The 22,722-nt window shown below is 35.1% G+C and overlaps 1 protein-coding gene across 1 annotated transcript in view; it reads right to left on the bottom strand.

The window, feature by feature from the left end:
* LOC109850315 (dual-specificity RNA methyltransferase RlmN-like) overlaps positions 1-14,278 on the bottom strand; it is a 29,751-nt gene extending 15,473 nt beyond the window's left edge. The window contains exons 1-6 of the mRNA XM_020420299.1: positions 14,099-14,278; positions 13,951-14,006; positions 3,037-3,139; positions 1,142-1,239; positions 855-985; positions 646-754 (exon numbers count right to left, since the gene is read on the bottom strand). Of these exons, the coding sequence (XP_020275888.1) occupies positions 646-754; positions 855-985; positions 1,142-1,239; positions 3,037-3,139; positions 13,951-14,006; positions 14,099-14,258 (657 nt within the window). The 5' untranslated portion in view covers positions 14,259-14,278. The remainder of the gene's footprint in view (positions 1-645; positions 755-854; positions 986-1,141; positions 1,240-3,036; positions 3,140-13,950; positions 14,007-14,098) is intronic.

Genomic DNA, 22,722 nt, shown 5'->3' with positions numbered 1-22,722 from the left:
AAATGGGATTCAACTCTAATTGAAGTTGTTTCTTTCCAATCAAGTCCAACTAAGATAACCTGAATACAAGCATAACGCTGACACCCTCAATTCAATTCCAATCCTTGTACGATTACTACAAACTCATATAATAGCGGTTAAACAAAAATATCTCATACTACGGATGTCACTGCACAAGCCACCATAGAAGCTTCGTTTGTAATACCGGGGAGCATATACCTGGGAGCATATTTCACACGCAAGAATAAGAAAGACAAACCCCCTCAACCTCTCTTCACTCCGTAATGAAATAGAAATTTAATGGCTATTTATAAGAAACTAACCTACGGATTACCCTTATACATAGCAAAATCAAACCCAGTTTCAAATTCTGTGTCAGAAAACAAAGTAATGCGAGGAAAACTCACTATGTGATTGAATGTTTCATAAAGGTTCAATTTGTGAAACTTACGTGTGACATGTCCTTACAATTATGGTAAAGAAGGAATCGAGCAAAGAACATTAAAGCAATTCAGTTATGACTCTTGAAGATGCATCCAAGTATAGCCGATGGCAAATGGGAAACCTTAGCTAACTTATTGAGTGATGAATAAATGTACAGAACAAACAATTTATATATGTTGCAAAAGGGTCCAGAACGCTCACCATAAATACAACATTTGTAATAGACCCAAATTCGCTAGAGAACAAACGCCGAGCAAATACAGCCTGTTCAACAATCTCAGATGTTCTTAAATGCTTCCTCAATCCCATCCTTAAAAAATTCAAAAAAAAAATTGTTAATTAGGACTCAGCAGCAGAGTGCTAAAAATAATTTAAAAAAAGCAGGTAAGTCACGATTATAACAGCCTTGCCTGCCCGTGTAACAGAACTGACAATTCATTGCACAACCCACTTGACTTGAAACACACACAGTCGTTCTTCCTGTACTACAAGGAATCACAACTGTCTCTATCACCATGCCATCATCCAAATTGAACAAAATCTGCAACCTCCTGTGAATTTTAGAATTAATGAAAACATTCTAAGAATATCACCTCACAATGGTATCCTACATCTATATGTCCATAGCTAAATATATTATAAAGACAAAGCATTTAGTGAAGCTCCAGAAATAAATAGCCAGAACAGAACAATCTACCTTTCGAGTTCCATCAGATGCTGTGAAAATATCTTTCACTGACAATGCCTTGAAAGAAGCATTTTCACTTAACATTTTTTTGAAATCTTTATTTAAACCTATAAAAGGATGAGATAGCATTACTAAAGAAACATCATGTTTATAATCATCAAAAGGTTTTGCTAAGAGAAAAGGAGCAAGGTATTATGCTTATGGTTGTCACATCTATTGACAATAAATAATTAATAGATTCAAAGTACATAGAGAGTAAACCCCTTCAAAAGGAAAAAGTTAAAAGATAGCAAAAGGAAAAGAGTTTTCTAAAAGGTGAAAAAGGCATGAAGAAACAGTGTAAATAAGATGGAAAGAGAATGGATACAAAGAAAAGCAAAATTATTGACAGAAACAGATAAATTCAATTGAGGAGTTAACCACTAGTTTCTAGTTCATAGCCAATTGCCTAAGGCCCAGCACACAGAATGCCTCTAATGTAGTGTATGATAAGGAATATACTGTCCAACTTCAGTCAAGGAGAGAAACTGACTAATGAACAACCATGCCTTCTTCGACTCTTCTTTTACTATATATATGTTCATTCAACGGCCACCACGTGTTTACTGTGACTGCTTGACAAACACAAAGGATATTTTTAATTTCAGATCAAGAATACCAATGACATTATTGAAGAATAGTGGTTTGAAACATTCGCAACTCTTCTAAAAAAATTTCAGCTTTTTCTTATTGGTATGCCAGGAAGAATAGTGGTTTGAAACATTCGCAACTCTTCTAAAAAAATTTCAGCTTTTTCTTATTGGTATGCCAGGAATTATAAATAGAAATTAAGTAGAGCAGTCTTCTAAAAAAATTTCAGCTTTTTCTTATTGGTATGCCAGGAATTATAAATAGAAATTAAGTAGAGCAGTAGGGTACAAGATTTGTAGCATTTCTTTATACAAAATTGCATTAAAAACTGCACCTAACAAGGGCATGACTATCCAACAACTAATAGGAAAAGTACTCTACTAGAATGATAGCAATGCCTTATCCCAAAACTTTTTGTGTTCGTCTCCATGAAACTCCGTTTTTATATTCAGCTTGTTCAGGGTTATCCTCACTTGAGATAAAAAGTCGTCCTTTTTAACTACTGCAGTCCATGTCCACTTATGTCTATGTATAAGCCTGTTGTTCCTTCAGCTATGATCATTCCACTATGGTCCTACCGATGCTTCAAATTGACACACGTATTTCTCTCCATAGTAAATGTTTAAACCATCTTAATTTATTTTACCTTGCTTGATTGTTAACTGACCCCACCCTTGACTTCACATGTTTCTTATTCCCATCTTTTCGTGTCATTCTCAACATTCTCGTTTACACTTATTTTTTAGAAATGTTTTCTAATGGTTGAACATTAACAAATGGCTAGTCGCAACCCATTTTACAACTTTTCCCTTCAATTTTATAGATATTCTACAATCACATAATTTTAGAGAAGCACTTCTTTATTTTAACTTTCCAGTACTAGTTCTACAAACAATAACCTAAGGACATGTATCAACTTAATTTGATAGCATTAACTTCAGTGTGGTTCCTAACTTCCTTCATAGTGTAGCTAAAGTAAACTAGATATGTCTAATTCTTTAATATACGTGGTTCACAAAATTAAAATGCCAACATAATTTACAATTTACTTTAGCAAAAGTAGAAAGTAAACCCGTGTTATAATATCTTAAAGTGAGTCCTCCAGGAAAGTTAAAATGGTCCAAATTCCCCATAAAGCAAAAAAGGATGAGCTTATACACTCAAGAGAAATGTGAACAAAGTCATCATATGTTACATCCATGATCCATAAAAAGTGCTCAAAAGAGTATGAATTCATCAGGCCGTTTGAAAGTAAAAACAAACAAGCAAAAGACCTTCCAATTCATCATGAGAATGTGCCCAGACATTGGTTCCATAAAGGCACTTCCACAGCATCATTGCCTGTCCTGGCCTAAAGCCGTGCGACTGAACCCATTTCTGTCAAAAATCACAATTTATCAGTAACTATATATTAAGAACAAGAGAAGTTCAGAACAAGTTTATATAAAGGTATGCTTCACTCTTAATCCCCTAAGGGAAACATTGCATCTGACACTTGGACTCTTAATGATTAGAAGTTAAGCTATATCAATACTATGTAGGAACAAATGCTTCTTCCCTTCTTTCACCAGAATACTAACACTGATTTCAAATTTGGTGATATATCTTCAGAAAAACTTTCACCAATCACACACTAAAATTCAACTAGAAATATCAAATGAAGTGTTTAACTAAAGAATGGAAAAAAGAATATCAAACATACAATTTTACACTTTCTCTTAAATACTTTTTCTTTAATAGCTTGTTCTTGGAAAATTAGTAATTACTCACATACCATGTAACAGAAAGCTTTATAAACAGTTGATAGTATCAGAAATGTTCCTCAAATAAAACATCCCAAATGGACCTCACTAATGAGTCAAAAATGAGAAGTTGCAAGTGTTTATTCAAAATAATTAATATTTACCATTGTTTAAAAGAGCCCGTTACATAACTCATTATGTTGTGTTATGTAACCTAACAGGCTTTAAATGTTACATAACCTTATGAAATAACTCTATGACATCATAACTAGCATCATTACAATATAATATGTGTTATTTCAATATAACTTGCGTTATTTCAATATAACATGGGTTACTTCAATATAACTTACATTATTTCAAAATAAGTTCTAGAGACTTGAGAGCACATATTTTCTTAAAACTTGAAGGAGTTAATATAAGTTCCAGAGGCATGAGAGCACATACTTTCTTAGAATTTGAAGGAGTTAACTAATTACTTTTAAATTGTTTATTAAGTCTTCATCTCTTGTTTTAGTAACATTATTATTTGATTGTGAAATTAAAACGAATGTAATTAAGAATGAGCTAAAAATTTATGATTACATATTTGAGTATTCAGTTGTGATATTTCCTAATAAATCTATGTAGCTTGTATTGAATTAAAGAATTTTAGTTATAATTTTTTCGTATTATGATATTTCATTTTATTCCTAATGCTTCAAATTATTATGAACATCTTTTATATATTTTTTAAAAAATTAAACAGTAAGAAAATACTTTGTTCCCTATTGTGATGTTATGTTTGAAATTTTTGATGATTTTAATTATTAAAGTCATTATGAATAGTTTGTATTTATAAAATATGTAAATAATTAATAAACAAAATAAACTACATTATGAGTTGCATTTTTTGCATTTTTTGCTTTAATCCTTAACAAGAGTTAGAGCGTTACATTATGCATTATCTTTATTTTTAACACTGATAGTTACAAAATCACATATGGCTTTTGTTCGAGAATGTGTGGTAGTGTGATATAAAAATTAATAATATAGAAAATATTAGCATCAAAGTAACGAACATTGAGAAGGCTGATTCCTAGAAGTTAGTGAGTTAGGAAATCCATCTTCCTACAAAGCTGAACTTCTTTCTTTGATGATGGTAGATTAGATTAGAGCATAGCTGTCTTAGTAGTACATTATGTTTTCTTTTAGCAGAAAATGGCTACCACTTCCTCAAAAACATCAGCTTTTTTTGGACATATGGCATTCACTCAAAGAGACAGAGTAAGCTCAAGAAGGGGGGAAAAGGAGCAACAAAACCTAGAAAAGTGGGCATATGAATAACAAGTATTTTATTCATTGTTTCACAAGAGTAATTCTTTGTAAACGATCGAAGTTTTAATGGAATCTGCAATGGAAACAACTTTCGCTGAAAACAGATCTCGCTGACGAGATTGATGCGTCGCAGCCGCGGATTTCAATTCCGGTCGTGGAGGAGGTCGAGTACGAGTTCGACCAAACTAAGATTCATTGTTTCACAAGAACCTCAAATGTTTTATTTTTCTTTTTTGTCAACTCATGGACAGCTACATTAACTTTACTACCAATGTTTCAACCAGATAATTGGCGCAGATGCCAAATCGCCCCATTTGTTACTTTACTTGATAAGTACTTTATCGATTACCATAAGAGCTCTCTATTTTCATTTCTTTGTGTGTCCTCTATTTTTGTGCGCGCGTATGAAAATTGTTTGTGTTTAAAAAGTTCTACTATGAGCGATAAAAAATGGGCAGCAGCTTCTTTTCATTCAATGCAGAAGAAATATTTATGGTTTCTTCACAGGAATTATGCAAGCTCTCATAGTCAATCCTACTGTTACAAACAGCCAAATACTTACCAACAACTAACTATGATCTTGCAGCGCCGATTTACAATTTGAAGAGCTTAACAATTAACCAGAAAGAAGAACTTCGCCTGAAAAGCTACCTTTTTACTTCTATATTTAAGTTACTAGATAGATATATCAGTCTTCAAAACTGAGGTACTCAATCCTGCTTTGAAATGTAATGTATTGATAAACAACAGCAATTTTAGTACATAAAAATTCCAAAAAGGAGGTGCACTTTCCCAATAGTGTAAAACCCTCAATTCCAAAGGTCGCAACCTTGTAAATTGTCAAACATCGCGTGCTAAATTTAATTATAATACCCAAATTTTTATATTCTTCGTAATAAGTAATAACATATCTATTATTAATTGGAATTTTTTTTATATTCGTGGTAATTCCATTTGAGATAAAAACTTTGTTGTTGTTGTGTTTTTGTTGCAGTAAAGAAAATTTGATGTGACGTTGGAATAGAACATGAAAGATGTGCTAATGTGAGAATTAGAAGGGAGTTTATGCAAACGTTATGGACAATAATATATGGAAGTGGCATTATATGGAGAAAGGAGAGACCCTTATCCCATGATGAGGAGGCAGAGGTGGTGGCATCATGAGAACAGAAGATATGGAGAAAGGAGAGACCCTTATCCCATGATGAGGAGGCAGAGGTGGTGGCATCATGAGAACAGAAGATATGAACATGACATAAGTCCAAGGATTAGGGGAAGAGGAGTATTTATCGCTTTCCATCCCTCATCCTCACCCTTATTTTTCCATGTTCCTGAACTAGCAATATGAGAAGAGAAAGAAGACGAAGAAAAAAATAAAGAGGAAGAAGACAAAACAAAAGAGGAAAGAAAAGACAGAGGAAAAGAAGAAAAGTAAGGTGTTTCCAATACTATTCCTCTTTTGATTCTAGGAATATATGTAACTGTTAGGCTTTCAATTAACGTTTTGAGGTTACTTGATTTTTAGGATGTACTCAAGATAATTGAGAACACACAAATGCGTGCACTTACTTATTATATAGACGAAAGTTTATGCATTGCGTTCATAAGGTTGATAGTCATGTGTTTGTGTTGACATATTAGTATTATTAGGGACTTATTTGTAAGATTTGTAGGGGCCTATATAAAGCCCAAGAGATATCATAATGAATTAGGGTTTTCATTTCTTCATGGTATCAGAGCCGGCTGCCTCCCCTCTTCTCTCCTAGCCGTTGAGAACACACAAATGCGTGCACTTACTTATTATATAGACGAAAGTTTATGCATTGCGTTCATAAGGTTGATAGTCATGTGTTTGTGTTGACATATTAGTATTATTAGGGACTTATTTGTAAGATTTGTAGGGGCCTATATAAAGCCCAAGAGATATCATAATGAATTAGGGTTTTCATTTCAAAATGCGAAAGCGCGGCTAATGTCACGAGGAGCTTAGGAGCTCTTAGAGAAGAACCGCACTTGGGAGTTAGTAAAAAAAAAGTTGACCAGAAGAAAGAGAGAGTGGATGCAAGTGCGGTCTTCACTGTTTGAAGCAGAATCCAGATGGACAAGTTGAGCCGCTATCAAGGCTCGCCTGGTGTGCAAATAGGCGTATAGTCAGACATATGGCACTCGATTTATGATAGACTTTTGCACCGTGTGGCGAAGATGAGCACTGTTCGGCACCTTTACATCTCTCTGGCAGTTAAATGCGTGGATGGAAGCTACACCAACTAGATGTGAGAATTGCCTATTTCTTCATTGGAGCATCTTAGTGGTAGGCAGGTATACATGGAGATACCACCAGGATGTTATGGTACAGATCAGACAGTGAGGAAACGGTCTGCAGATTGAAGAATGTCTCTCTATGTCTGGAAGCATCTCCCGTGCTTTGGTTCGACAGATTCAGAAGGGCTATGATTTGGTATGGGATACCAACAGCATCAACGCCGACCATACAGGTGTTCTTTCGACGGCAGCCGGAGGCCACATACTATGCTTGGCGGGTATATGTGTGATGATATGATTATTACAGGGGATGATGAGAAGGAGATTGCCCAACTCCAAAAAGTGAGGACTGGGGTAAGGAATTTTGAGGTGAAAGATCTTGGCTTTGCTTAGATCTTTCTTGCGAATAAGATAGCTCGACGAGCGGAAGGGATCATCCTATCCCAGAGAAAGACGTGCACTGGATCTTCTCAAAGAGACAGGAATGTTTAGGGTGCAAACCTGCATACTACACGATCGCCAGAGGTTCAAAGCTAAGTTGCTTGAGGCCTGGAGAACCAGTTGATCGTGACAGATATCAGAGGTTGGTGGGAATGCTGATCTATTTGAGTCACACACGTCCTGAATATCTCCTTTGCCCAGTAAGCCGTGCGTGCAGTCGCTACATGTCCACGATCTCGAGGAAGGCGTCATATCGACGCGATGCTACCAGATTCTGCAGATATTTTAAAGAAGTGCCCCGGAAAGGGGCTTTGCATTATTACAGAAAAATGGAATTGCTGAACATCGGGGCGTTATTGCGCACTCTGACTGGGCCTAGCATGTGCCTGATGACAGGCAGGTCCACCTCAGGATATTGCATCTTTATAGGAGGTAACTTTAGTCTCTCGTGGAAGAGCAAGAAGCATCAGTGGTGCGCGAGATCGACAGCCGAGGCCAGAGTATAGAGTTTTATGGCCTTAGGAGATTGCCTGACAGTTGTATGGTTGAAGAGTATGCTGGTGGAGCTCGAAGCTGGATCACAGGATGATAAATGAAGTTTATGGATGTTGACAAACAAGTTCAGCTATGAGTATTGCCACCAACCTCAGTGCAGCATTGATAGAACCAAACATCATCGAGATCGATAGGTTCTTCATTCAAAGAGAAGGTTGGATTATGTGGATACTGCGAGCCTAAGTCATGTTTTCGACTAAGACCCAGGCCAGCAATTGTCTGACTAAAGGACTCAAACTCAGTAGATATGATTAGAGGATGTCACAAGATGGGCCTTAATGAATATCTTTTCGCCATCTTGAGGAGGAGTGTTGGGATGTAAAGAGCGGGAGGCCTTTCTACAGGAGAGGACTATGGTGTTTCTCAAGGGATTGACATCAGAGTTCGCTCAGCGAATTGCATTGCTCCTAGCTCAGCCGAAGATTCCCACGCTTGAGGAGGCTATCTCTGCTATGATCCAGGAGGAGACTCGCATTCGGCTGCAGGCGGGGACAGGTGGACTTCCTGTGGTGAAGTCAGCACTGACAGCCTCTAGCAACACTGGATCTAGGAGAGAGACTCGACAGTGCTATAACTGCGGTGCGGTGGGTCATCTACGGCATGCTTGCACCAAGCCATCCAAGGATGGAGATTCGGGTGGACGTGGACAGTTCGGAGGTCGTGGTCGTGGCCGTGGGGGTCGACGAGGTGGAAGAGGAGCAGGGAATCGGGCGAATCTGACGGTAGCAGAAGAAGAAGAAGCTGAGGTGGTCTTTACAGAGGAGGATCGTGCTCTCCTCACGATACTCAGGAAAAAACAGCAAGTAGCAGGGGATGGAGATTTGAGGAATGGGACTGCGGAGGCATCTACTTCGTTCTTCGTCAGAGGCAACACTGCTACCTATGCTCATCCGAACAAAGGTACTGATGACATACATGCTCTTGCTTCTATGTCTCCTGACAGATCATCAGCATGGATAGTCGACTCCGGTGCGTCTTGTCATGTGACAGGTAATGCTAGTGAGTTCTCATCATATACTCACTTAGCATCGCCTGATAGTATTCAAACAGCTGATGGTACATTTCAGCCGGTGGTTGGTAAGGGTACAGTTGATTGTACTGGTTCTGTAACTTTGTCCAATGTTTTGCATGCTCCTTCTTTTCCAGTCAATCTTTTATCTATTAGTTCTATCATCCTCCAACTAAAATGCATCGTCTCTTTTGATATTCCCAAGGTAATCTTCCAGGAGAAGGGGACAGGGCGGAGACTTGGGACTGGCACATGGCGTAGTGGACTGTGGTATCTGGATCGTGAAGGGCTGGATTCAGCATTGGTGTCAGTCATAGAGGAAGCAGGAGTAGGATCTAAAATGAGTGCTGAAAATGAGTTAATGCTCCATCACCAGCGTTTGGGACACTCATCCTTTAGTGTTTTAGGTAGATTGTATCCTTCTTTATTTGAGAAAGCAAATAAACAGAAACTTGTGTGTGATGCATGTGAGTTGGGAAAGCTTACTAGAAGCTCTTATGTTAGTTCTGGTCATAGAAGTTCTCATGCATTTGACCTGGTACATTCAGATGTTTGGGGGCCTTGTTCCACAAGTTCTATGAATGGATACAAATATTTTGTTACATTTATTGATTGCTTCTCTCGTGTTACTTGGTTATACCTGATGAAGAATAAGAGTGATGTGTTTGGGTGCTTCCAAAATTTTCATAAGACTGTTCAGACTCAATACGGAGCAGTGGTGAAAGTATTGAGGTCAGATAATGGGACAGAGTATACCAACAGAGCCCTTGAAGAATATTTGTCAGCTCAAGGAATACATCACCAGACAACCTGTCCATACACTCCAGCACAGAATGGGGTAGCGGAAAGGAAGAACAGACATCTTTTAGAGGTTGCTAGAAGCATGATGATCTCTATGAATGTCCCAGAGACATTATGGGGACAAGCAGTATTGACCGCAGCAGCGTTGATCAACAGAATGCCCTCGAGAGTGCTGGATTGGAAGTCTCCGTGTGAGATATTGAAAGGAGATAATGGTGGGATCCTTCCACTCAAAGTGTTTGGCTGTGTGTGTTTTGTGAAGGACAACAGGCCGTCTGTCGGGAAGCTTGCCCCTAGAGCTGTGAAGTGTATCTTTGTGGGATATTCTGCTACTCAGAAGGGATATGTTTGCTGGAGCCCGGTGGAAAAAAGGTTGTTTGTGAGCATGGATGTGCACTTTCGAGAACTCGAGCCATATTACACTCAGAAGGTAACTTCATCTGCTGGTAACTCGTCCAATACTAGAAGTATGGGGCGAGAGGAGGAGAATGGTGAGAGACCGGAGAACAATGTGGAGAAATCCATTTCTGTATCGATTCCTTGGGAGGGCGAATTGGTTGAGGAGGAGTTGGTTGAGGAGGAGCCGGAGAATCACGAAGAAAAGGAACAAGAGACAAGAGGTGTTAGGCCCACTGTTCAGGGGGAGCTACTAACCTATAGTAGGAAGGGCAAACAAATTGGAGAAACAGTACCTACAGTGCCACTAGTGCTGCCAAGTCTCTTGCCAAAGCCCACCCCGACTCCTGAAATACCTACACCACCACCAATTTCATCCCAAGGTGATAACATTCCTACTGATAACATTCCTCTCCCTACTCCTCCCACACCAATATCAGTACGGAGGACTACTCGCAGTAATGCGGGACATCCTCCCGATAGATATGGTTGGGATCTTGCCCAGTATGTATCATATTCTAGTATCCACCCTGCATATGGAGCATTCATTGCATCATTGGACTCTGTTACTGTACCTAACAATTGGCAGGTTGCTAAGAAGGACCCAAAATGGAAAGCGGCTATGCACGAGGAGCTAGGAGCTCTAGAGAAGAACCGCACTTGGGAGCTAGTAAAGTTACCAGAAGGAAAGAGAGCAGTTGGATGCAAGTGGGTCTTCACTGTGAAGCAGAATCCAGATGGACAAGTTGAGCGCTACAAGGCTCGCCTGGTGGCAAAAGGGTATAGTCAGACATATGGCATCGATTATGATGAGACTTTTGCACCGGTGGCGAAGATGAGCACTGTTCGGACCTTAATCTCTCTGGCAGTAAATGGTGGATGGAAGCTACACCAACTAGATGTGAAGAATGCATTTCTTCATGGAGATCTAGTGGAGGAGGTATACATGGAGATACCACCAGGATTTGGTACAGATCAGACAGTGGGAAAGGTCTGCAGATTGAAGAAGTCTCTCTATGGTCTGAAGCAATCTCCCCGTGCTTGGTTCGACAGATTCAGAAGGGCTATGATTGGTATGGGATACCAACAGATCAACGCCGACCATACAGTGTTCTTTCGACGGAGTGGAGGCCACATTACTATGCTTGCGGTATATGTGGATGATATGATTATTACAGGGGATGATGAGAAGGAGATTGCCCAACTCAAAGTGAGACTGGGTAAGGAATTTGAGGTGAAAGATCTTGGCTTGCTTAGATACTTTCTTGGAATAGAGATAGCTCGAGGAGCGGAAGGGATCATCCTATCCCAGAGAAAGTATGCACTGGATCTTCTCAAAGAGACAGGAATGTTAGGGTGCAAACCTGCAACTACACCGATCGACCAGAGGTTCAAGCTAGGTGCTGAGGCTGGAGAACCAGTTGATCGTGACAGATATCAGAGGTTGGTGGGAAGGCTGATCTATTTGAGTCACACACGTCCTGATATCTCCTTTGCAGTAAGCGTGGTGAGTCGCTACATGCACGATCCGAGGAAGGGTCATATGGACGCTGTGTACCAGATTCTGAGATATTTAAAGAGTGCCCCCGGAAAGGGGCTGATATTCAGAAAGAATGGACATGTGAACATCGAGGGTTATTGCGACTCTGACTGGGCTAGCTGTGCTGATGACAGGAGGTCCACCTCAGGATATTGCATCTTTATAGGAGGTAACTTAGTCTCGTGGAAGAGCAAGAAGCAGTCGGTGGTGGCGAGATCGACAGCTGAGGCAGAGTATAGAGCTATGGCCTTAGGAGTTGCTGAGTTGCTATGGTTGAAGAGTATGCTGGTGGAGCTGAAGCTGGATCAAGGAGATAAGATGAAGTTATGGTGTGACAACAAGTCAGCTATAAGTATTGCCAACAACCCAGTGCAGCATGATAGAACCAAACACATCGAGATCGATAGGTTCTTCATCAAAGAGAAGTTGGATAGTGGACTACTGGAGCTAAGTCATGTTTCGACTAAGGACCAGGCAGCAGATTGTCTGACTAAAGGACTCAACTCAGTAGATATGATTAGAGGATGTGACAAGATGGGCTTAATAGATATCTTTCGCCCATCTTGAGGAGGAGTGTTGACATATTAGTATTATTAGGGACTTATTTGTAAGATTTGTAGGGGCCTATATAAAGCCCAAGAGATATCATAATGAATTAGGGTTTTCATTTCTTCAGTTTGTACTAGGAAATTGTGGAAGGAGTTAGAAGTAGATCTCGAGGAGTCATGGTGAAAGGCGAAGTCAAGGATGAGCAATAATATTATTAATGCCCATGACTCAAAACCAAGACAAAAGTCAATCAATTAAACAACTAAGACATGTCACTGCTGGTCAGAAATCCTCTTCACAAGAGAACGTGTGATCCTTGGGCCTTGGCTAACTCCATGATTTATACTCCAAATCTACACTTATATCATTGGTTATCATCTACTTAACACAAAAATATTTACATCACCAAACCCACATCATATATTAGCTCCCAAAACTCCTCGACCTTGCGCACATGCCATAGGCAAGTGCCTGAGGCGCCAAAAGGCCCTCACCTTAGTAACGTTTCCTCGCCTGGCGATATGCAAGGTGCTAAGGTACAGTATCGCCTCAATTTAGCCCCTTAGGCGCTAAGGCGCATCGCTTAAAAAAGTGCTCATTTATAAGTTGTCAAATTCCATAAAACAAGACAATGTAACGAATTTAGTAGTAATACTACACGAAGCTGACCTCAAAAAGCAAAAGTTTCCATATTCTTTCTATATGTAAGTTACTAGGAAATATATAAACCATTACAGGGGATGATTTCCAATTGCAAAACAGCATCTTTATCACGATAATTATAACAAAAGGTACTTACTTCGAGCTCAGGGAAATCCATGTCTTTGAGCATGACCTTCGAGCTTGCTTCAATACCTAAAAAATCCCAAAAATAAATAAGAATTTTTAGTAAAGACACTGAAGGTTTGTACTAGGAAATTGTGGAAGGAGTTAGAAGTAGATCTCGAGGAGTCATGGTGAAAGGCGAAGTCAAGGATGAGCAATAATATTATTAATGCCCATGACTCAAAACCAAGACAAAAGTCAATCAATTAAACAACTAAGACATGTCACTGCTGGTCAGAAATCCTCTTCACAAGAGAACGTGTGATCCTTGGGCCTTGGCTAACTCCATGATTTATACTCCAAATCTACACTTATATCATTGGTTATCATCTACTTAACACAAAAATATTTACATCACCAAACCCACATCATATATTAGCTCCCAAAACTCCTCGACCTTGCGCACATGCCATAGGCAAGTGCCTGAGGCGCCAAAAGGCCCTCACCTTAGTAACGTTTCCTCGCCTGGCGATATGCAAGGTGCTAAGGTACAGTATCGCCTCAATTTAGCCCCTTAGGCGCTAAGGCGCATCGCTTAAAAAAGTGCTCATTTATAAGTTGTCAAATTCCATAAAACAAGACAATGTAACGAATTTAGTAGTAATACTACACGAAGCTGACCTCAAAAAGCAAAAGTTTCCATATTCTTTCTATATGTAAGTTACTAGGAAATATATAAACCATTACAGGGGATGATTTCCAATTGCAAAACAGCATCTTTATCACGATAATTATAACAAAAGGTACTTACTTCGAGCTCAGGGAAATCCATGTCTTTGAGCATGACCTTCGAGCTTGCTTCAATACCTAAAAAATCCCAAAAATAAATAAGAATTTTTAGTAAAGACACTGAAGATTCGATTAGGGTTTCAGAGGAAAACGAAAACTCGGGAAATTACCAGATTGGGAACCGCTGGCGACTATCGAAAGCAATTGGCGAGGGCTGACAGCGGGGGAAGAACGCAAAGAGGATCGATGAGAGAGAAAGAGGCGATGATGGGGGTAGTGAAAGTGAGAAGATAATGTAGCGAGAGAGGATGGGATTCTGATGAGAGCCATTAGAGACGATGAAGTGTGAGCTAGAGGTCGTCTAGGGTCTCTTTATCATCAGCAATGAAGATCGTTTTGCATATAAGCCCACCATGTTATTTAAATTTGTAGGAATCGTGTCAGAAGTTTGGCGTCTCTTACATTTTAAACTCTTTTTTGGGCTATAGGTTCCCGGTTCAGCGGTTCTTGTTCCCCGAAGGTATATATTTCCAAAGTCCACGTTTTTGGTTCACCCTAATTTATTGAAAACAATTGTGTATTTTAGGATTTGGAATAAAAAGTAGGTTTTTTAATAGTTTAGGATTCTAAAAGTTAGGTTTGTTTTATTTATTTTTTTCAAAAAAAATGTTTCTTAAAAAGCCTCTAAACAGTGACTTTTTTTAGACAGCTCGTTTCCTATCTTTTGGCTAGGAAATGGACTAGAAAGCTGACAACCTGCTGACAACTCATCATTTCTTCTCACAACTCTTCTTATTATTTGGAAATGAAACAAACTTGAGTTTTGGAGATGATTTCCTATTCTTTACTTTATCATTCCATATCAAACACAAGTTTTAGATTCCTTAGATATCCTAAAAAATTTTAAATTTGGTTTCTTGTCAGGGAATTCATTTCCATAATTTTATGGAAATGAACCAAACAACCCCTTAGCTATGCTGGGAGGTTTTGATATTCATGGTTCAAAGGATCATAGTGAAATTCCCTCTTTGAATGAAAAAAAATTCCTTCAAATGATGTATATATTTTAAGAAGTTGCCCAAATCACTCAAATTACTTTTGCCAGTTGCTTGGGTGGAAAAGAACCAAAATAGTTCATCAATTATTCATCTGTGTACTCGATTATATTTGATTTAACTAGTATGGTGCACATGCTTTGCACGTATATCCACTTTCTTGTGTACATGCAGGTTTTACATGCACATTGCAATGATAATTTTATATTATTAACTAGTTTTAGGCTCGTGCGATGCATGAATTTGTTTAATATATAAAAATTTATGTAGCGAAGGAATGCAAATTAAAACAATAATAACATGGAATTGGTCAAAAATGATATAACCTAAGCTACATATATGCTTAATTTACTATTATTAAATTATATAGTAGAATCGATTTTTGAATCCCCTGTTATCATAACAAAATAGGTAATGTCTCTGATCTACATGGTTAATATTATAACATTTTACTATATTTTGCTATACCAAATAATTAGTATGCAACATCAAATTTTGTTCCACCCAAAATATTTCAAGCATATTGAAATACAAGTATTTGTCAAGAACACACATCCATAAAAGAAAATCATAACTATCTACCTATTGATAAACAAAATATTTATCATAATTATATCAAGTAGTTGGGTTTATCAATGCAAAACCGCCAAAAGAAATATACTACATACAAAAGTTTACTAAATAGGCTTTTAGACCAAAAACCACCAAAAGAATATAGTTCATACAAAAGTTTACTAAATAGAGTTTTAGATCAAAATACTAAATATAAGTTTCAAACATCATATATCAGATAGAGATTTTTCTAAAAAGCAGCTTCAACTCTCTCTCCAAAATATTCTAATTCTCATTTTCAATGTTGATTTGTTTCTGCTTTTTGTTGCTTGACATTTGTGGAGAAATGAGTGCTCGATATCAGACTCCAACAAATTCCTCTTACAAGGAGTTACATTATCTGAGGAACAAATTTCAACTTCATTGTCGCAAGTGATCAAAAGGGTGTCCTATATTTTAATATAACATAACAATTACGCTGTTAGTAAGGTTCCAGGAAAAGATTCTTGCACTATTAATATGAAGAATTAAAAAATTAATAGTAAAGCACAAAGAAATATATTAATAGTGACTGATTATGAAGAATCAAGAAATCAATAATAAAGCACAATAGCAATCAATCTGAAATCTATTTTAAAAGACAAGAGAATAGAACATCTTTTGAGTTGCAGTGACGATAATGGGTAATTGAATATGATGTTTGTCTTCTTCATGTATATTCTACTTTTTTTCTTTTCTTTAAACATCAGGTTGTATATTTTTTATTCTTTTTTGTAGAACTGGTTTTATTTAGGGCAGGATTCATGAGAAGATAAGAGAGGAAGATTATTTTAGTGGCCCATGATTCAATCTTTATGCAAGTCTTTTTAACTCCACCGCAAAAAAAATAGTATTGGAATACAAGTGTTGCAAAAAAATATTGCATATATCAAATTATATATGTCAAGTTGCTTTATGAATAAATTTGTTAAGATGTTAGGTTTGCTGAGAGTTTCTATTGATCATGTCATCTCCCATTGTTTCTGGAAATAGTAAATATTAAGGTATTTTTGAAGGTATTGACTTACAGTATTAAAACCCTCTTTCTTTCTAGAAGATTTAGCTTCATGGTTGAAATATTCTTGACTTGTTGACTCCTAGTGATTAAGAAATAAAAGAGATTACTTATGCTACTCAATATGATTTATGTATACAGATTGATGTAGAAAATTAAAAAATATTCGCCCATAAAAGGAAGAATTTGTAATATATACATGATTCAAATTTGTGTTGTCTATGAAAGCTGCTATCAAACTTTCATCATCAGTCATTTTCAAACACAAAATATAGGTCAATTTTGACTAAGGATGGATTGTGAAACTTGAATCTTGAATAGAAGCTTCTTTTTCACCAAGAGATCTAACTCTTGAGGAAATGAATCATCATCACCTTCTTGTGAATAATGTAAAAACCCAAAGTATAGTTATCTGATCGAAACTTACAATTTATAATAAAAATCATAGTATTTACTTTTGTTAGTCGTTCCCTTATAGTTATCTGATCGAAACTTACAATTTATAATAAAAATCATAGTATTTACTTTTGTTAGTCGTTCCCTTTATTCGGTCGTAGTTTTGTGAATAATTTATTTAGTTTCACGGTCAAACATGACAAATGATGCAGTACTTGTATGATCAATGACTAAAACCTGAACCATGCACCTGATGAAATTCAAAAATTAAAACAAACCAATATGAACATTGTTGAATATCATATATCCATGATAGTATTTTGATGATAATAATTTATACAATGTGTGTTATACAAATGCACTAACTTTTATATACAGATTTCAATATCAAAAAATGAACAAGTGCAAGTTGATTTCAAGGCATTATGAAGTGAAGAAGATGAAGAACATATGAGATAATGTATTTTACATTTTCTTTACTTAGAATAATTGTACAAGCTTTGATCACTCACACACACACACATAAATATTAGAACATACTAACACATGCTTAGTGTGTTGGTTAACTATAGAAATCTCCTATGTTAACCATTAGAGTTATAGTTAATACTTGAGTATAAAAACATTTAGTTCATATTTTTTACTCTTAGTAGTCGACTAATTAGAATAGTAGTCGACTACTCATGTATATGACTTAAATATACTTTGCTGTCAATTTACAGTATAGTCAACTAATTTGGATAATAGTCGACTACTCAAATTTATGACAGAAACATAAGTTTCTGTTATTTTACAGTACAGTCGACTAATTGACATTATAGTCGACCACTGAAGGAAAAATTCATTTTTTAAGTTTCTGTCTAATTACAGTATAGTCGACTAATGAACTTTATAGTCGACTATTGAGAAATTTTCTGAATACACAGAGTCTGTTTAAACTCAGTGTAGTCGACTATTCTGTCTTGTAGTCGACTACAGATACAGTTTTTCCACAATTTAAAGTTTGAATTTATGACTGTTTATAGTCGTTTTTAAATGTTTTTAAAGTTCAAAAAATTATCTTTTCAAGGGCTATAAATAGGTTATTCATTCAGAAAAAATGCAGAGACTTACATACCCATAAGCTTTGATCTTTGTGCATTTTTTCAAGTGAAAAATATTCAGATTTTGAGAAAAAGAAAAGTTTCTGAAATTGCCTTTGAACATCATTCAAATACTTATTGTTTAGGTAATTTACAGAAGCTAGAATCATTCCTAAGCCACTACTACACTACACTACAAATCAAGGCTTATAGGAATTAAAATTGTTGCTTCAAAAGTTCTCTCGAGTTGTGAGAGTTGTTAATCTCTTGGTTTAGAGATTGGTGTGTAAATTGGCAAGGTGTTTGTTAATTGGTGTTGCAATTTGCAGGAACTTGCAAATTGGTCAGGTTTGCTTTTAATTTTGTAAGTTTATTTAAAATCATAGTGGAAACACTCAAGCGGGATTTGCTTGGGGACTGGATGTACATCGGATTGATGGAACCAGTATAAATCTTTGTGTTTGTGTTTGTAAATTTCTGAGATTGCCATTTTTCTTTACAATTTATAATCTACTTTGCATAAATTCTAAAAGAATAATTCACCCCTCTTCTAGTGTTCTAGTGTATCTATTTCAGATCCTACATTTGGTATCAGAGCAAGGTGAAAGATGGCGTCGACAAATACATCACAATTCAAAGAAGGTCACTCTACAAATCGTCCACCAATGTTCGATGGTTTGAACTATAACTATTGGAAGTGCCGAATGAAGATTTACCTTCAATCAATTGGCTACGAACTTTGGAACGTTGTGGAAACAAAATATGAGAAGCCAACAACTCCATTTTCAGAATGGACTTCTTCACAAAGAAATAATGCAAATTTGGATTCAAAAGCAATGAATGTATTATTTTGTGCACTTGACAAGAATGAGTTCAATAGGGTGTCAACGGCCACATCTGCATACGATATTTGGCATACACTTGAGGTAACTCATGAATGTACAAATAAAGTTAAAGAATCTAAAATTTCTGTTCTTGTGCACAGATTTGAATTGTTCAAGATGAAGGAAAACGAGACTATTGGAGAAATGTTCACAAGATTCATCGACATCACAAATTCTCTCATTGGTCTTGGAAAAACATATACACAAGTGGAGATGATAAGAAAAATACTTCGATCACTTACTCCACAATGGGAAAAGAAAGTTACCGTAATTGAAGAAGCCAATGATTTGTCAACTCTTACGGTTGAAAATCTTATCGGAAATCTTATGGCATATGAAGTTCAAATTAAAGATAGAAAGAATGATGAAGAAACAAAGAACAAGAAAGTACTTGCATTCAATACTATTTCCGATAAAGAAGATTCAGATGATGATGATGAAGAAATGGGCATGTTTGCATGAAAATTTCAGAAATTCATAAAACGAGGTAATTTTAAATCTAAGAGTTCAATTTCAAATAACCCTCATTATTTTAAGTGTAATAAACCAGGTCATATGAAGAAAGATTGTCCAATGTTAAAGAATAAGCAAAAATCAAGTTATTTCAACAACTTCAACAATATTCAAAATAACAAGAAAATGAAAGCAATGGCAGTCACTTGGGATGATAGTGATGAGTCATCTTTAGATGAAAAAATTGAAGAAAAGGAAAGTGCTCACATGTGTTTTATGGCACAAGATGAAGTAAGTAACAATGAAGAACTTTTAGATGCTTTCAATGAATTATATGAAACTTTTGTGAGATTAAAGACTTCACATAATTTTCTTAAAGGTGAAAATAAAAGATTACTTGAAGAAATTCCTGATTTAAATTCCTCTACTATTTCTAATTCTCAAGTAATTAAATTGAAAGAAGAAAATTATTTTTTGCTTAAAGAAAATGAATGTTTATCTAATGAGAATATTTATTTAAAATCAAAATGTAATGATTTAAAAATTCGCATTAATAGTTTAGATAAAGATATTTCTTCTTTTAAATCAAAATATGAGGATATATGTTTGAATATAAGCAAATTCAATAAAGGTAAAGAAAATCTTAATAATATACTTTCTTTTCAAAAAAAAGAATCACAAAAGACAAAAGGATTAGGTTTTCAAATTAATAAAAATAAATCAAAGAAAACAATTTTTGTAAAACCTTCTTGTGATTTGTATGAATATAGAAATAAAAATTTGTGTAAAAAAATCAAAATTCTTTTCTATTTGGGTTCCAAAAGAATTAACTTCTTTACATAAGAATTTTTATATTTCTGATTTTATTAAAAATATTTGTTTATCAACTAACTATTTAGGCAAATCAAACTCTTCATGGGTTTGGTTTTCTAAAGGCTAATTTAAAGGACCCAACATAGTATGGGTATCAAAACTATAAATGTTTATTATTTCAGGTACCCAAGAAAGATAGGTGGATTTTGGATAGTGGTTGCTCCAAACATATTACTATAAAAATATACAATTGTTGTCATCTTTTTAAAACAATGATGGTGGTACCGTTACTTTTGGAGATAACAATAAAGGAAAAGTCATCGGTATTGGAACTGTCGGTAATCCAAACAAACCTATTATTGATAATGTTCTATTAGTTGATGGTCTTAAACATAATTTACTTAGTATTAGTCAACTTTGTGGTAAAGGTTTTAAAATTGTTTTTGAAAAAGAATCTTGCTTAATTTATGATATTGATTTAATTACTATTATTTTTAAAGGTCATAGAAAGAATAACATATATGTTTTATCTATGAAAAATATATCAAATGAACATTATCTTATTGCATCATCTAATGATTCTATTTTATGGCATAAACGTTTTGGACATGTTAACTTTAAACATATGTCTAAGATTTCTAAAAATGATTCAGTAAATGGTTTACCTAAGATGTCTTTTAAAAATAATTTTTGTGATGCATGTCAACAAGGAAAAATGCACAAATCTTCTTTTAAATCTAAAAATATAATATCTACAAATAGACCATTAGAATTAATTCATATAGATCTTTTTGGTCCATCTAGAGTTGCATCTTTAAATGGAAGTAGATATGCATTTGTTCTTGTTGATGATTATTCTAGATTTACATGGGTAATTTTTCTTAAACATAAAAATGATGCTTTTAATAAGTTTTTTATATTTTGCAAAAGAATTCAAAATCAAAAATCTACTTCTATTATCTCTATACATAGTGATCATGGAGGTGAATTTGAAAATAAATTATTTGCAAATTTTTGTGATAAACATGGTATATCACATACTTTTTCTTTTCCTCGTGCTGCTCCACAAAATGGAGTTGTAGAAAGAAAAAATAGAACTTTACAAGAATATGCTAGAACCATGTTGTTTGATAGTAATTTAACAAAATATTTTTGGGCAGAAGCTGTATCAACAGCTTGTTATGTATTAAACAGAGTTTTATTAAGACATATTTTAAAGAAAACCTCTTATGAATTATTTTATAACAAAATTCCTAAAGTATATTACTTTAAAGTTTTTGGTTGTAAATGTTTTATTTTAAACACAAAGGATAACTTAGATAAATTTGATTCTAAATCTGATGAAGGGATTTTTGTTGGATATTCTAATCATAGTAAAGCATATAGAATATATAACAAAAGAACACTAGTTATTGAAGAATCTTTACATGTTTCATTTGATGAAAATTTTTCTAAACCACCTATTATTTTAAATAATGATGATGATATAATTGATACTATTCATGATACTCCAATGTTAGATATTACAAAAGATGATAATTTACAAAATGATTTATCTAAAGGTTTTGTAGAAGTTAAAAATCATCAACATGATTTAGTTATTGGAAATATTTCTGATAAAGTAACTATTAGATCTCATTTTAATTTGATTGCTCATACTGCTTTTATTTCAACTATTGAACCTAAAAATATAAAAGAAGCCTTCCTTGATAATTTTTGGATAATTGTAATGCAAGATGAACTAAATCAATTTACTAGAAACAGTGTTTAGGATCTTATACCAAGACCTCAAAATAAATCTATTATTGAAACAAAATGGATTTTTAGAAACAAATTAGATGAATATGGTCAAGTTATTAGAAACAAAGCTAGATTAGTTGCTCAATGTTATAATTAAGAAGAAGGAATTGATTATGATGAAACTTATGCACCTGTTGCTCGTTTAGAATCAATTAGAATTTTACTTGCATTTGCATGCTTTATGAATTTTAAATTATTTTAAATTGATGTTAAAAGTGCATTTCTAATGGTTTTATAAAAGAAGAAGTTTTTGTAGAACAACCTACAGGTTTTGAACATGAAAGTTTTTCAAATCATGTTTTAAACTTAAGAAAGCTTTATATGGTCTTAAACAAGCACCTCGTGCTTGGTATGATAGATTAAAGAAGTTTCTTTTAACTTCAGGTTTTAAAATTAAAAAAGTTGATTCAACATTATTTATTAAAAAAATAAATAAATATATTTTATTAATCCAAATATATGTAGATGATATTATTTTTGGTTCTACTAACAACAATCTTTGTCAAGAATTTGCTAAGACTATGCAGGATGAATTTAAAATGAGTCACATGGGTGAACTGAATTTCTTCCTTGGACTTCAAATTAAACAATTGAAAGAAGCAATATTCATCAATCAAAGCAAGTATGCAAAAGATTTACTCAAACGCTTCGGAATGGAAAATACAATAAGCAAACCAACACCAATGAGTACTACTACATCACTTG

The sequence above is a fragment of the Asparagus officinalis genome, chromosome 7, assembly GCF_001876935.1.
Source record: "Asparagus officinalis chromosome 7, Aspof.V1, whole genome shotgun sequence".
NCBI classification, from domain to species: Eukaryota; Viridiplantae; Streptophyta; class Magnoliopsida; order Asparagales; family Asparagaceae; genus Asparagus; species Asparagus officinalis.
This window is presented reverse-complemented; position numbering and strand designations above follow the sequence as displayed.